The sequence below is a fragment of the Meleagris gallopavo genome, chromosome 16 (assembly GCF_000146605.3).
Source record: "Meleagris gallopavo isolate NT-WF06-2002-E0010 breed Aviagen turkey brand Nicholas breeding stock chromosome 16, Turkey_5.1, whole genome shotgun sequence".
Taxonomy (NCBI): Eukaryota; Metazoa; Chordata; class Aves; order Galliformes; family Phasianidae; genus Meleagris; species Meleagris gallopavo.
The window spans coordinates 5,019,256-5,031,997 of record NC_015026.2 but is presented as its reverse complement, the minus strand read 5'-3'; the positions used below and the strand labels follow the sequence as shown (position 1 = coordinate 5,031,997).

The window sequence follows — 12,742 nt, the reverse complement described above, 5'->3', positions numbered from 1 at the left end:
GTATTAACATTTGTTCAGAAATCATCGATTAAAAAAAAAAATAAAAAAAAGAAATGTTGTAAGCACTTAGAAAACACTCCTCAGTAAAGGCAGGCGGACGGACGCAGGCAGCCAGGCCTGGGGCAGGGAGCGACGGGATGCCCGGGCCGCAGAGCCGCTGGCAGACATCCCTTCCTTCATTATTTTCATCTTTCACACAGTTTTTAAAGGACAATTTTATTATCTACAGGTGTGTTCTGAAGTGGTTATGTAACAGCTCTGAAACACAGGCATTATATGCAGGGCCCAGCTGGCATGGCCAGAGGGTCAGGCTCAGGAGCACAGCCCTGCCCCAGCTCTGGTACAGCGGGTGTCCCTGCCAGCAAAGCACCGTGAGCGCTGAATGAGACAGGTTGTGCACTCAAGGAAGCACGTTCTACTCACCCCTGGGACAAATGGCTCTGAGGGGATCGTGTCTCAAGATTTACATAAACACATCAAACAATTTTCATTCTGAAGGTATTTCAAGCTTCTGATTTCACACTTTGTTAGCCGAATAAACAACGTGCACATAGCAATAACCCTCTGGAGAATTTGGAAGCAGAAGACTGAAGAATTTCTAGTGACGCACAAAATGCGCTGTCCTTCAAAAAACCAATGGCAGAAATAGAAAAGTTTATGTAAACACTCAACATAAATACGGGATTACCTTTGGAGAAGACTTGTATGGGAATTTTTCCTTTTCATGAACTGAAAAAGTCTACAGATGTCTAGGCATGTTCAGTACGAACTTTCTGTAGTTTAAACCTTGTGCAAATAGAACCTATAAATAATATTCAGCAGATTTTACAGTGATACTCTTAGGTATTGAAGAATAATGTACACATCTTTCAAACAAAAGTAACAGACAAAAGTTTGACAAATGATTGCACCATAAAACAGTGTTTTATATACAGTTTACAAGATATGATTTTCTGCTATAAATTAATACTGTACTATATAGTACTTAGTGACGTTATTAAAAGCAACTGTTGACAGCTGTCTCTTCATTTACTGATAGAATCATTTTATTTTTAATACAGATGGCTGTATCTATTTCTGGACTTGAAATCTCCAATTATGAATAAAAACAGCTGGCTGGTTACATCTGTTATTTAATAATTCATAGCAACAGCATTGGCAGATCAGATCAATTTCCAGCCAGCCTGCCACAGTCTGGCTATGCTTCAAGAACAGTATTTGTATTTTTTCATTATATGATGATCCATTTAACTGAAGCCAAAATCCACTGCATACACAATGTTACTATACCTGAAATAAGTAGGCGAAGGGTGGCATCTTGGCAGCCAAGAAACTCTTCCACCCTCTGTGTTCCAGTTACAAGAACCTAGAACTATTTACAAAAGTGATATTTCTGAAAACAGAAGAGCTTTCCTTTGTCACAATTCAAGTCTAAGTTCGAGCAAATACTTCAGCTTTGGTTAAATACACAGTAATGCTGAAAATTTAGACATATTCAGCAGCTTAACCTGACATTTTATCTTTCATTAATATATCTATCTTCATAATTTATTTTCTTTAATATATCTATTCTATGATTCTATGATCTTTCCTCCAATATCACTGGAAGGAATTAGAACATTCATACCGATAAAGGCTTAAGTTAGGAACCAAATCATTTACAAATAGCTGGGGCCTGACTGTATTTACAGGTTAGAGTACTTCGGAAAAATTTAGTATTCTATGAACACTTATACTTGTAAGGGAAAAAAAAGTCACTCATAGACTGTTAGAATGATAAGTTTGTTCAAGAACATCAAAATATGAACTATGAACTGTTTAATTCAGCAGAATCAGGGAGAAATGCTAGAACAGGAATCCTGCAGGAACTGACTGGTACACAGTTTAAAAGAATTGAACAGAATGTCTTATCTTCAAACCCTTAAGCTTATCTGATAAGTGATTATTTTGGTAAATCATGGATTAACTGGCAAGCAGATACTGGGAGTGCAGGCAGCCTTCCTGGGACACTAACAGACTGAGTAGTAAAGTATGCTAGGTAGACTGAGTAGTAAAGTATGATAACACCCACGGAGCCAAAGATTTTTTTCTGTGTTGAAAAGTAAAACTGCTTTTTTGTGAGGAACATTTACTTTAAATCTGGTTGGCCCTTAAATCTGCATTTATAATCACTTTAGTAAATGAGGCATATGCTCAATGATATTGCTCTTTTTTTTTTTCTTTTTTTTTCTTTTTGTAAAGGTGAATAAGTCCATCCATCTTTGCAGTGAAATAGTGTTTGCATTACTTTAAATATTACATTTTACCTGTGCTACAGAAATGCTCATCTATGGTAAACTGCTATGTTTGAACACAAATGACTGTTAATACAACAATGCAGTAGAAAAAGAGACTATCTGTACAACAGTTGCTAATAATTTAAATAGTGTCAGTTTCCCAAAATTAGAATTTTAACTTTAAGGTATGACATGATCTCACCTTCCACCCTCATATACAAATAAATTACCATAAAAAGAATTTTAGCTTAACTTAAAATTGCACCTAAGAAGGCATGGGATCGTTTGTACCTAATACAAAAACTGTTAAAATCAAGGGCTGCTACAAAGAATGAGGTAAACTGAAGACTCTCAGCTATGTGGCCTTCAGAGAAATGGCTTTTTTTTCTATTGAGTTCTAGTTTTGCACACCACAGTGTTTTGCTAGCAAAGCGTTCTGAGTTCTCTTCCAGGAACCATTTGTGTGTATATACAAATATATACATATATGTGTATATACACACGCACACATACACACACACTGTATACTGCATCAGCAAAATATATATATATTTATATATATATTTATATAAATATAAGGAAGAAATCCCCCTCTAAAATGTTCTTTAGTGTTTTTCTACAGCTTATGGGGGAGAAGGGGATGTATGTCTTCTTGATGATACATACATTTTAGAGAACGTTTGCTCTATTGGCTTCTTGGTGCAGCAACGAAAGACTGATCCATACTGGTGCCAAAGGCTTTGCTCATGAGACAGAGGATGTAAAATACTAATCTCCTACACAGCGAGGCCAGCCTCGCTTGCATTTCTCTGCAACCCTCTGGTCTACCACAAGGTTCATAAATACTTTGACTTCCAAATCATTAGACATTAAAAACTAGAACAGTACAGTAACATGGGGAATTATGCTTCTCAGTGTAAAGCATTCTTCACTAGTTCCTATCACAGTGCAGACCTGACTGCATTACATATGCTCAGGAGATTAGTCAACGGTGTCTGTATTTGGTTATGGGAAAGGCTCTCCTTTTTTTTAATCCAAAGTGCATAGTGAAAAAAAGTCAAAGCATTCCTCTTTTCAGTGAGTGTTTGATAGTCACATCTAGGCATCCTCCTGAGAATGCAATTCTGATGTCTTGCTCTTTTCCAAAACAAAGTCCCGCAGTCCAACATTCATCAGCCAGGTAAACAAACTTTGCCAGCAAACAGAAGTCCAACTATTGTAAAGAAAATGGATAAGACAAACAGTACATACGAAGACCCAACCACTGTGTTATTGGGTAATTTATATGGTTGACCTCCGACTTCACTGATGTAAAATCCTATTGGAAATATTAGGGCTGCCATACAGAATAGAATCACTGCAAAGAAAAGAGAAAAAAAACAGTGTTAGAATAAAAATATTTACCAGTTCAGAGAGCAGTACAGAAAAGCAAAGTATTTTGAGCAAACTGAAAAGCTGAGATATTCCCATCACTAACTGGCTTTAAATGATTGATAACGCTCTATCTTGCTTTTAGAAATCCCACAAATACCATTTTGACAGTAATTTCAGCTCTGCTCACCAGATCATGAACTGTTTTCACATAATAAAAGTCTGGCAGATATAATTCTATCACTATCCATGAATGTAGTCAGTTACTTCCCCAGTTATTTTAGACCATCATTTCCCCCCACGTCAAGCTAAACTAACATTCAAATTCCCTTTTTATTATCAAAGTTGTCTTCTACCAATTGTAGTCATCCACTCCCCTTTTGCATAAACTCTTTTCCTGTAGAAGTTTTGCCAAACATTGCAAACAGAGACTGTTACTGTGGTTTTTTTCATTAAAATACATCAGTTTCCTGAATTCATGATTGTTTCTTAAGTAACAAAATCTCCTTAAGATCTCCCATTGGAGTTTAAGAAAGTTTTCTGATTCAGTTTAATCTAAGATTCTTAGTGAAAAACACCAAGTTCAAATTTTGTGAACTTAGGAGAAACGAGCAATGGGACTTATTTCATTTGAAAACTTAAACTCAGGTATGTGGTTCACACTTACAACTGACTGTGTGAATATGCAAAAAAAAAAACAAAAAACCACCAACAAACAACCACAGAATCCCTACTAAAGCCATTCATTGGAATTACATTATACATTTCACAGGCCTTCAGATATTAATAGTGGCCAGCATTCCTCAGTACAGAATATGCAGTGCCGTAATCTTTCCCAGATGAGAACACCAGTGTTCCTGTAAGATAGTTCTGGATAAGTAACCTTATTTAATGGGAACACAGCGATATACGGATTTGTACTGTCTCTAGCAAGGGAATGGCTTCCAAATACATATATAGCATCTCTAAGAAGCAAGAGATTCTTGCTCACAATAAAAAAAAGATTATCTTTTAAGTTGGCTTGAGTGTGTATTCAATACTATAGCATTATACACTGTCTTTTCCCCATCCTTTCTTTTTCTTCCATCAGTATTAGAACATAGAATTTTATTTCTACTAGTTAAGTCAACAATTAGTGCCTTACTCTTATTTCACTTCTATGTATTTCAATTTCCTTTCAACTATTATTTGCTGTGAGTGGAACGTCCTTATTTTATATCAGAGGGACACAGGCATCGAACCTGTTCTGTGCTTCCACCAACTCTATAAATATTCACACAATCATCTCCTAATATGAAGCACAGTGACATAACCATCTCCCAGTCCTCAAAGTGTATATATAAAATGAGAAAACAAAATTCAGAAAATTCAAGCCAAACTACAATGCCTCTGCCTGTAGCATATTACATACTAATTTATTCAGTCTTCTGAATGCAGATTGCTGCTTTTTCTTAGTTAGTAAGAAATACAGAACTGTACTTAAGCAACAGCAAAAAACAACACAAAACCAAACCAACCCAAACAATCCCTAACATGCAGTAGTAATAGCTAGCACCTTAACTGCTGGTTCCTGTACAAGTCAGTAATGCTTTTATTTCCAAAGGTACCTTAAGCAAATTCAGCAGCTTGCTTGCTCTTAACAAGGCAGTCTCTACTCCTTCCAGCTGAGGATATGATGGGGTAGAGCAGCTTCAATATTTTGGAATGCAATTTCACTACTCTTCTTCTGGCTAATGCTCTGGTTTTTCCAGCCACAGTGTTACATGGCAATAGTAAAAGATTTTTTTTAATGAACTCCATGTTTATATACAATATGAAATGTTTATCACATATTTTATATCTTACTGCTCAAAACATTGCGATTCACGTAGTACAGGTCTCAGCTTCATGGAAAAACAGTCGTGTTCTGTGGCAGAGACTAGTTATGAACATGATGAAGCTGAATTCAAGAAATGCCTATGCAGGATTTGCACAAACAAAACAGGATGGTTTGATCACATAATGCATATCCAACCATCAGCTGTTCTTTGCATGAAAACAGCTTACACACATCTTGAGTTAAATGCTGCCTCTCTGCTTATACTAAAATACTTAGTTGGGAATAAATAAATAAAAATCAAAATGACTAAATACATCAATCGTTCCACTAGAGGGAGCTTGTGTCTTGTTTTTAATAAAACTTCATCAGCAGATTAAGGATAAAATAAGTGCACAAGTGAATCTGGCAGCTGCAGTTACTAACCTCTTGTTCAGTGCTACCACATTAGGCTATAAAACAATACCAAAGAACCAGAAACCACATATTAAACATTATTTCATCTTAAAGCTTTTAAATATAGGTTATGGATCCACATAATCCCACACTACACAATCAAATCCTTAAAGAATATTTCTCCTTTTAAAATTGCATCTTAACCTCAGGCTGTCCAGCTGAGGAGAGGAAGTTCAGGTACGTGTTTTTTGCGCAGATCAGTTTAAGTGCAGAAGAGCTCTCCATTGGAGTGGTCCAGAAAACAGTGGTTGACAACGAGTACTTATTGATGCAACACATGATTAGTAACAGTTTAAACAAGGCTCTGAGGATGGTTGACGTTACCACAAGTCAACATTTTCTACTACATCCAGTTTGCCCCTGAAGAACATTGCAGTTATTTACAGAATTGCTGTTACATTTTAACAGCAGTAAGGCTGTTGGAAATAGCTTGAGGATGCTGAAACCACCATCTGCACTTTTAAGCTTAAGTCTCCCTTATCACATTCAAGAACTATACGAGCAGAAAAGTTCTGATGGCCTCATGGATAAGGCTGAAGAATAGATCTTTATCTCTCTTTGCTAAGCAAATTGCTCTTTGAGGCACGTTGTACGTACACAAACCCAGCAGTGCTGTAGGTCTGAGAGCTGCTGGTGGCACTCTATTGCCATGGAGAGCACATGCCCAGTGACTCACTGCATTTCTGCCTGAGGACAGAAGCATGCAGATACCTCACTCTCCCTCAGCTCACAAGAGAAAAATAAATAAATTCTGGAAATGCAGGCAGTGTGAATAATGCTGATTCACGTCCACGTTTCAGAAGTAACCAGAGACCTTTTTTCTTCTAAATAACAATAGTGCTATGAAGGCTTCTGAGCAATTCTACTCAGTGTGGTCTGAATTTTTAATCTACTGAAATAGCAAATGTAAAACAGTTTTCATCAAGTTCTTTGTCAGACTAGGGAGCCAAATTCTGGCAATTTTTTGAGATGATAGTAAGAAAAGACCACATGATAAATGTACTAAAAAAACAACACCAAAATTAAAGAGAAATTCTAAGAGAGGAAGCACTCAGTTAACTCAGTGTGTATTCTTTAAGAAGAAGAATTGTTGGCTAGAGGGTAGGAATTTCTTACACAAGCTGTAAAACAAACATATCTGATCATATCTGGTAGTATAAACTCAGCGGATTTCCATCCAGCAACCCATAAAGAACTTCTCCCTTAAAAGTCTGTTCTTACAATTTCAGGGAAAAACTGCAGAAAAGACAACCATTACAATTTCTATTAACAAAAGTATTCAGTAAGAGAACACAATCATTTATAGGCTACTTCCAGTGGCTGTCAAAAGAGGTCTTAGTTTCTTTCATTCTTAAGCTCAAAACTGTTTTGAGCATTCGGTGGCAATAACTTCTATGTACCCAGGATAAAGCATATTAAAAAAAAAAAGGAAGTATGGTTCAGAGATGCACCGAACAGTACCAAAACTAGGTTACTTGCCTGCTACCAATCTATGCCACCATATCATGGGGCATAACCAGTGACAAAGCAGTACAGAGTTGGGATGGCAACAGACAGTTAGCTTGAGCAACAGGTAAACAATACCATGCAATGAATAGCTGATAGATTTTTGGTTGCCATCAACAGGCGAGGCACAGCTACAAGTTTACAATGCCTCTTACTGAAGATGCACACAAAGACCTGGGCAGCATGGCAATGAACACCAAGATGGAATCATACTTCATTACAGTGTGTGAATTTGACACTACATTAACGGGGCTCAAAGAGCACTGACAGTTTTGACTGCATCTACACCCAGGGTCACTATACCTATCACATCAGTTAGGAATACTGTAAGTCTTGAATAACCTTACAAGAAGAATATGAAACCTTTCGCATTTGCTGTAAGGAGGACTTTTGTCATTCATGCATCATGGCCTGAAAGACTGAAATCTCCCCCTCACCAGAGCTAGTTAGCAGGGAAGCCAAAAAGACAAGTTTCTATGTAGTAAAACAATCAATGGCTGAGGAAAGATGCAAATACAATGCTAATAAATACCCTCAGGTGCATCCCTTGCAAAGTGTAAACAGAAAAGAGCATATATGACAGTAAAATTGTCCTTTGTGTGCCCGTTAGCTAACCAAGACAGAGAAGATCACTCAGCAATAACTCATATTTAGAAAGTGCACTGTTGAAAAGCATCATCGAAGATGACATTATTACAAGCAAGATTTCCACTAACAAAAAAGTACATAATGCAGTTAGCTTAAATCTCAATATGATTAAGAAATTGAGGAGAATGGTTTCATTGCTGAGAGAAAAAGTTCTGATTCTTACTTCAGGAGAGCTACTCCTTTGTAACCTTTGCTAGAAACAAAAAGAAAAGCAAGCAGCTTTCTCTGCTGTCATCAGTAGTGCCAACAAAACCTCCTGAGGACAGAGGGATATGTGTGAAGACTCATTCAGGGACCTATAGATCCCATCTACAGACATAACCTGGGTAAAATATTTAAGTGAAAATAGACTGCAACAGAAGCTGAAACCAACAGCCTGAATATTACGTCATCACAATCCAAAACAATATCTAAAATCAATCTAATACTATCTTAATCTTTTAGTTGTAGCAGAAAAACACTATCCTACCTTTGCTTCTCTTTGAAGGTGTTGGTATAGGCATGCCAAGCAATCAGCACTAGTTTATGACCTGGACTCTTCTTCCCTGAATTATCATACTGTGCTCTGTAAAGTGAGCAAAGGAATGAAGTGCTGAAGATGTTTGCACCAATTTACTCTACAGAATTCTATCAATTGAGGAAAACATCAAATATTCCTTAAGAGTCTTTCATATTCTTATCATAAAAATCAAGACAAAAGAATCAGGAAGTTCTTTTTCCCTACATAATATTGTTAAACCAGCTACATGGAGCCGCTCTTCCAAGACCTTTCTCTTCTGCAAGGGAGGTCTTCATCTTCTTCCTCGAAAACAGAGGTATTTCAGATAGTCACCTATGGATAAGAATGAGACTTTCTCATAACTTCTCTGGACTGCATTTCACCACCTTGGACAGAAGGTAGCTAGAGAGGATCTGCAACAAACTGACTTAACCCACTGGGGTCAAATTCCAGCACAAGCAAGGCAAGAGTGACCTCTTGCCTGGCTCTCCTTGCTGCTGGCAGAGTTGCAAGGAAAGGGCTGAGCAAGAGCATTCCTTTGTCGTTAGATGATTTCATCTAGACCCCCCTTGCAGAGCTGCCAGTCCCAGAGATGCCTTTAGCAATCCCAGCAGACTTCACTGCCACTTAGGACAGCACATCCTATGTCATGTTCTGAAAGTTCTGCGAGGAGAGTATCTGCTAGCCGCCTGTACTGGGCTGTTCAGTCTTGAAATCACCTGCAGAAGAAATGTAATACAATTATGAAGTTTTCCCTACTCTGTTCTAATGAGTTACCCACGTTTTCATAATACAGCACTCTGCCACTTCACAGGAAGGTTATGGTAGTCATGGTAGTTAATGCCACACGTTTACATGCATCCTAAGATCAATCTACAAATAGAATACTCATTTGTGTTGCCATACAATGAACCACAGAATTTGTTTATATTGACTTCCTGAAGAATAAATAACTCTGCCTTCCATTCACTTCTTTTCTTATAAGTGAGTTAAGAAATAAAATTTTCCATCATCATTGTTAATACAAAGTTCATAGAGTCATATGTATTGGAGATAAATGTATGTTGGTAAATTTCAGCAACACAGCAAATGTATCTTAATAGAATTACAAATAATTCAGTTACAAGAGAACAAATTAATGTGCTTCATTATTAAACATCTCATAACAAAGGCAAGTGCTGAAACAAAACAATATCTTTCTATAGTTAAGGCTTCTAATAATGACCCTATTACAAGCCCAAAGGAATCCACAGGGGAAAAACAAAACCAACAAGCTTTAGGGTATCAGAATTTTTATCTGAAGTAAGCATCAAAGTTGTAGAAAACTAGAGATGCAAGAATTTGATTATTGGAAATATTTTAAAGAATATGTAAAAATCAAAATGCAAGCTGTGAGTTGTGTGGGAGAAAACCCTCAATAAGTAAATATTCTATAGTATTCAAAAAAAACCCAGTAACCCACAAACAACCAAATACTTGAGAACTGAATAGTTTTGAGATCTGCTCACTGCAAGCGTCTTAATCTTATACAGCATTTTGAATTTAAACCCTTCTGTGTATATTAGATATACATGAAATATGTATTAATAGACAATGGCAACTAGAAAAGCTGGCATGGGACATTCAACAGTATTTTCATCTATTTTAGCCATTCATTGGAAAATGAATAAAAGCCAACCACAGTGGATACAGCACTTCAATAGTTCCCTTGTCTGCAATAGCTGCACTGACAGTTTAATATGCTACATAGAAAAGTTGTCAGAAAGACAGCTTTGAAAGCTCAGGGCATTTTTTTGTTTGCTGTTTTTTGTTGTTGTTGTTGTTGTTGTTGTTTTTAAACACATCATTCCCTTCTCCAAACAACCTTAAATTCATTTAATTCATTAGATGTCATTAGATGCCACAGACTTCCATTAAACCTTACTTATGTTTGTATAAGCCACAAGCTTGCATTTTCTAGTTAGTGTGTACACTGTTATCATATGTCAACTCAAAAGCAGTCAGATTTTGAATTTTTTCATGCCATCATCACCACCATTAAAGCACCATTTTACAGCTGGCATAAACCTGAAACACACATTAAGGAAAAAGAAGTTTGAGAGTTATTCCCTTACTTGTGGGCTAACTGTTTTTCTTTTGCACTAAAGTAGCCACAGCATACATTTCCCTGTGTAGAAACACAGGGCTGCTGGAGGAGGCTCAGTCTTTGCTGTGAGGAATTATGCTGGTGTTCATGCAGCACACAATGAAGGGAGGCAGAAAAACATTAGTGCTATTCCCTCTGCTGAAGAGCTGCTGCAGGACACTTAAGGGAAGCAAGCCTCAGTGCTGTGAAGCACAGCAGGTGCTCTGCAGTGGGCAGTCCTCCCCCATAGCCAATTAGGATGCAGATACTGTGAATAAAACACCCGTTGTGAGCATCAAGCAGGACTGAACCAGCATCAACATTGAATGAGGTATTCAACAGCAACACCTGAAGTGGGGATGGACTTCAGACTGCAGTGTTTCAGATGCATCAACTACACAAGGGAATTCCCAGTCATCCCATTTGGCTAGAAGTACTGGATACAGGGGGCGTGGGGAAGGAAGAATGATCCAGGACTGACCTCTTCCTATCTCTGCTCATTTTCACAGGTCAGCAAATGGCACTCCTCAAAGAAGGCAAAGGGGTCAGGGCATACAAGGCCCTCCTTTCTCTCACCTTGGACTCACAGGCTATCAATCCCTCTCAATTATCAGTCACTTAAGATATCAATCCCTCAGTTTTTGAGCAATTTCCTTTTTCTCTCAGATGCAGTATTTGAAGAGAGAGTATTTTGTAAAGAAGGAGCCCTAAGAACTACTCCCTGACAACACCATGTGTTATTTCAGACTCCACCAGTTTATCCTGTGTACAGGTCAACCGTGCAGTTGAGGTCACTTACTTCCAGTGAAAGCTATCCAGCGGGCATATTTAGTAGCTTCTCTTCGCCAGTGGGAAGCCACCAGCAAACCACATGTGACAGTTAGTGAAATGATTCCCATTATGATGAAAAATAACGTAGTGACCCACTCAGGAGGCAGCCGTGGAGGAATACAGGTCCTGTCACGTCCATGGATGGTTTGACACTGTCGCACAAGGCCAACTGTGAGAGCACCTGAAAATACACAGCAGAGAGGCATGTAAACTTTCAAAATCCTCTCTGAGGGGCGCTCAATTGCAAACTGCATCTCAGGTTTGTTCTGAAATAAGGGATTTTTTCTTTGATGAGCCTTAATAAGCCTGTCAAAGACAGAGGATAGAAGGGACGTATAAAGTATCTATCTTCGTATTCTTTCATCAAACACTTGCATAAATTGCAGTGAGATAGCTACAGACTATATCTGGTTCTTGAGTGGCAGTCAAGCTCTAATCAAAGTAATAAAGCACTCCTGTGAATCCTGCCACTGCCAGCTGAAGTGGTGGCGGAGTTGTAGAGAGCACCACTCTCTCATCTTTGCAAGGTAAAAAACTTTCATAATGTAACCAAACAGGATGCAGCCCCCTGAAGCGTCCTTCGTTGTCTAATGCCTTTTCCCCTTATCTATAAAGACAGCTCTAAACCTCTAAGTCTCACAGAGGGATCTGCGTTTAGTTCACACTAAGATTTTAAGAATAATTAAAAAAAAAAAAGAAAGCAACAATCATACCTCTTGACAGTAAGTGTTTAAGAGTCCCTCTACCTAAGACACTTAGGACAATTATTTTGACAACTACCATGGGTTACTACACTCAACAACTGGGATATCTATACTACTAGTTGGAAAGATCCTAAGAACAGACCAAGACTGGTAAAGGAACCACACTGTATTGACAAATTCTGCCAAGAAAACAAAAATTATGTAAGATGTATTTGACTCTTGAGGTAGCAAAATGGAATGCAACTAGAGGGTTGAGCATAGGATATATCACAACACACAGAATTCTGTGACACAAAACAAGGTATTTTCAAATAGATCCAAATAGTTCTGATTTAAAATCTATTTCAGTACTTTTGAGACTCATGCATAAAGCAGCTTTTAATGGAATTTAATAGCGAAATTCTCTTTATCTTGAAAATTTTACCTCAATATTAATATTTAAGGTCAAAATCCATTTCTTCCAGTGTCTCTTCTTAAGTCCTATATTTTTCAAATGTGTCTCTTCTTCTG

General features: G+C 37.7%; 1 protein-coding gene across 1 annotated transcript; it reads right to left on the bottom strand.

Moving 5' to 3' along the window:
- Nucleotides 1-844: 844 nt before the first annotated feature.
- MOSMO (modulator of smoothened) lies at nucleotides 845-12,311 on the bottom strand. The gene is made up of 3 exons (XM_031555776.1): nucleotides 12,242-12,311; nucleotides 11,497-11,709; nucleotides 845-3,633 (listed from the first exon to the last, which is right to left on the bottom strand). The coding sequence occupies exons 1-3, from the start codon at nucleotides 12,309-12,311 to the stop codon at nucleotides 3,449-3,451; spliced, it is 468 nt and encodes a 155-aa protein (XP_031411636.1). The 3' UTR covers nucleotides 845-3,448.
- Between the last annotated feature and the right edge of the window lie 431 nt (nucleotides 12,312-12,742).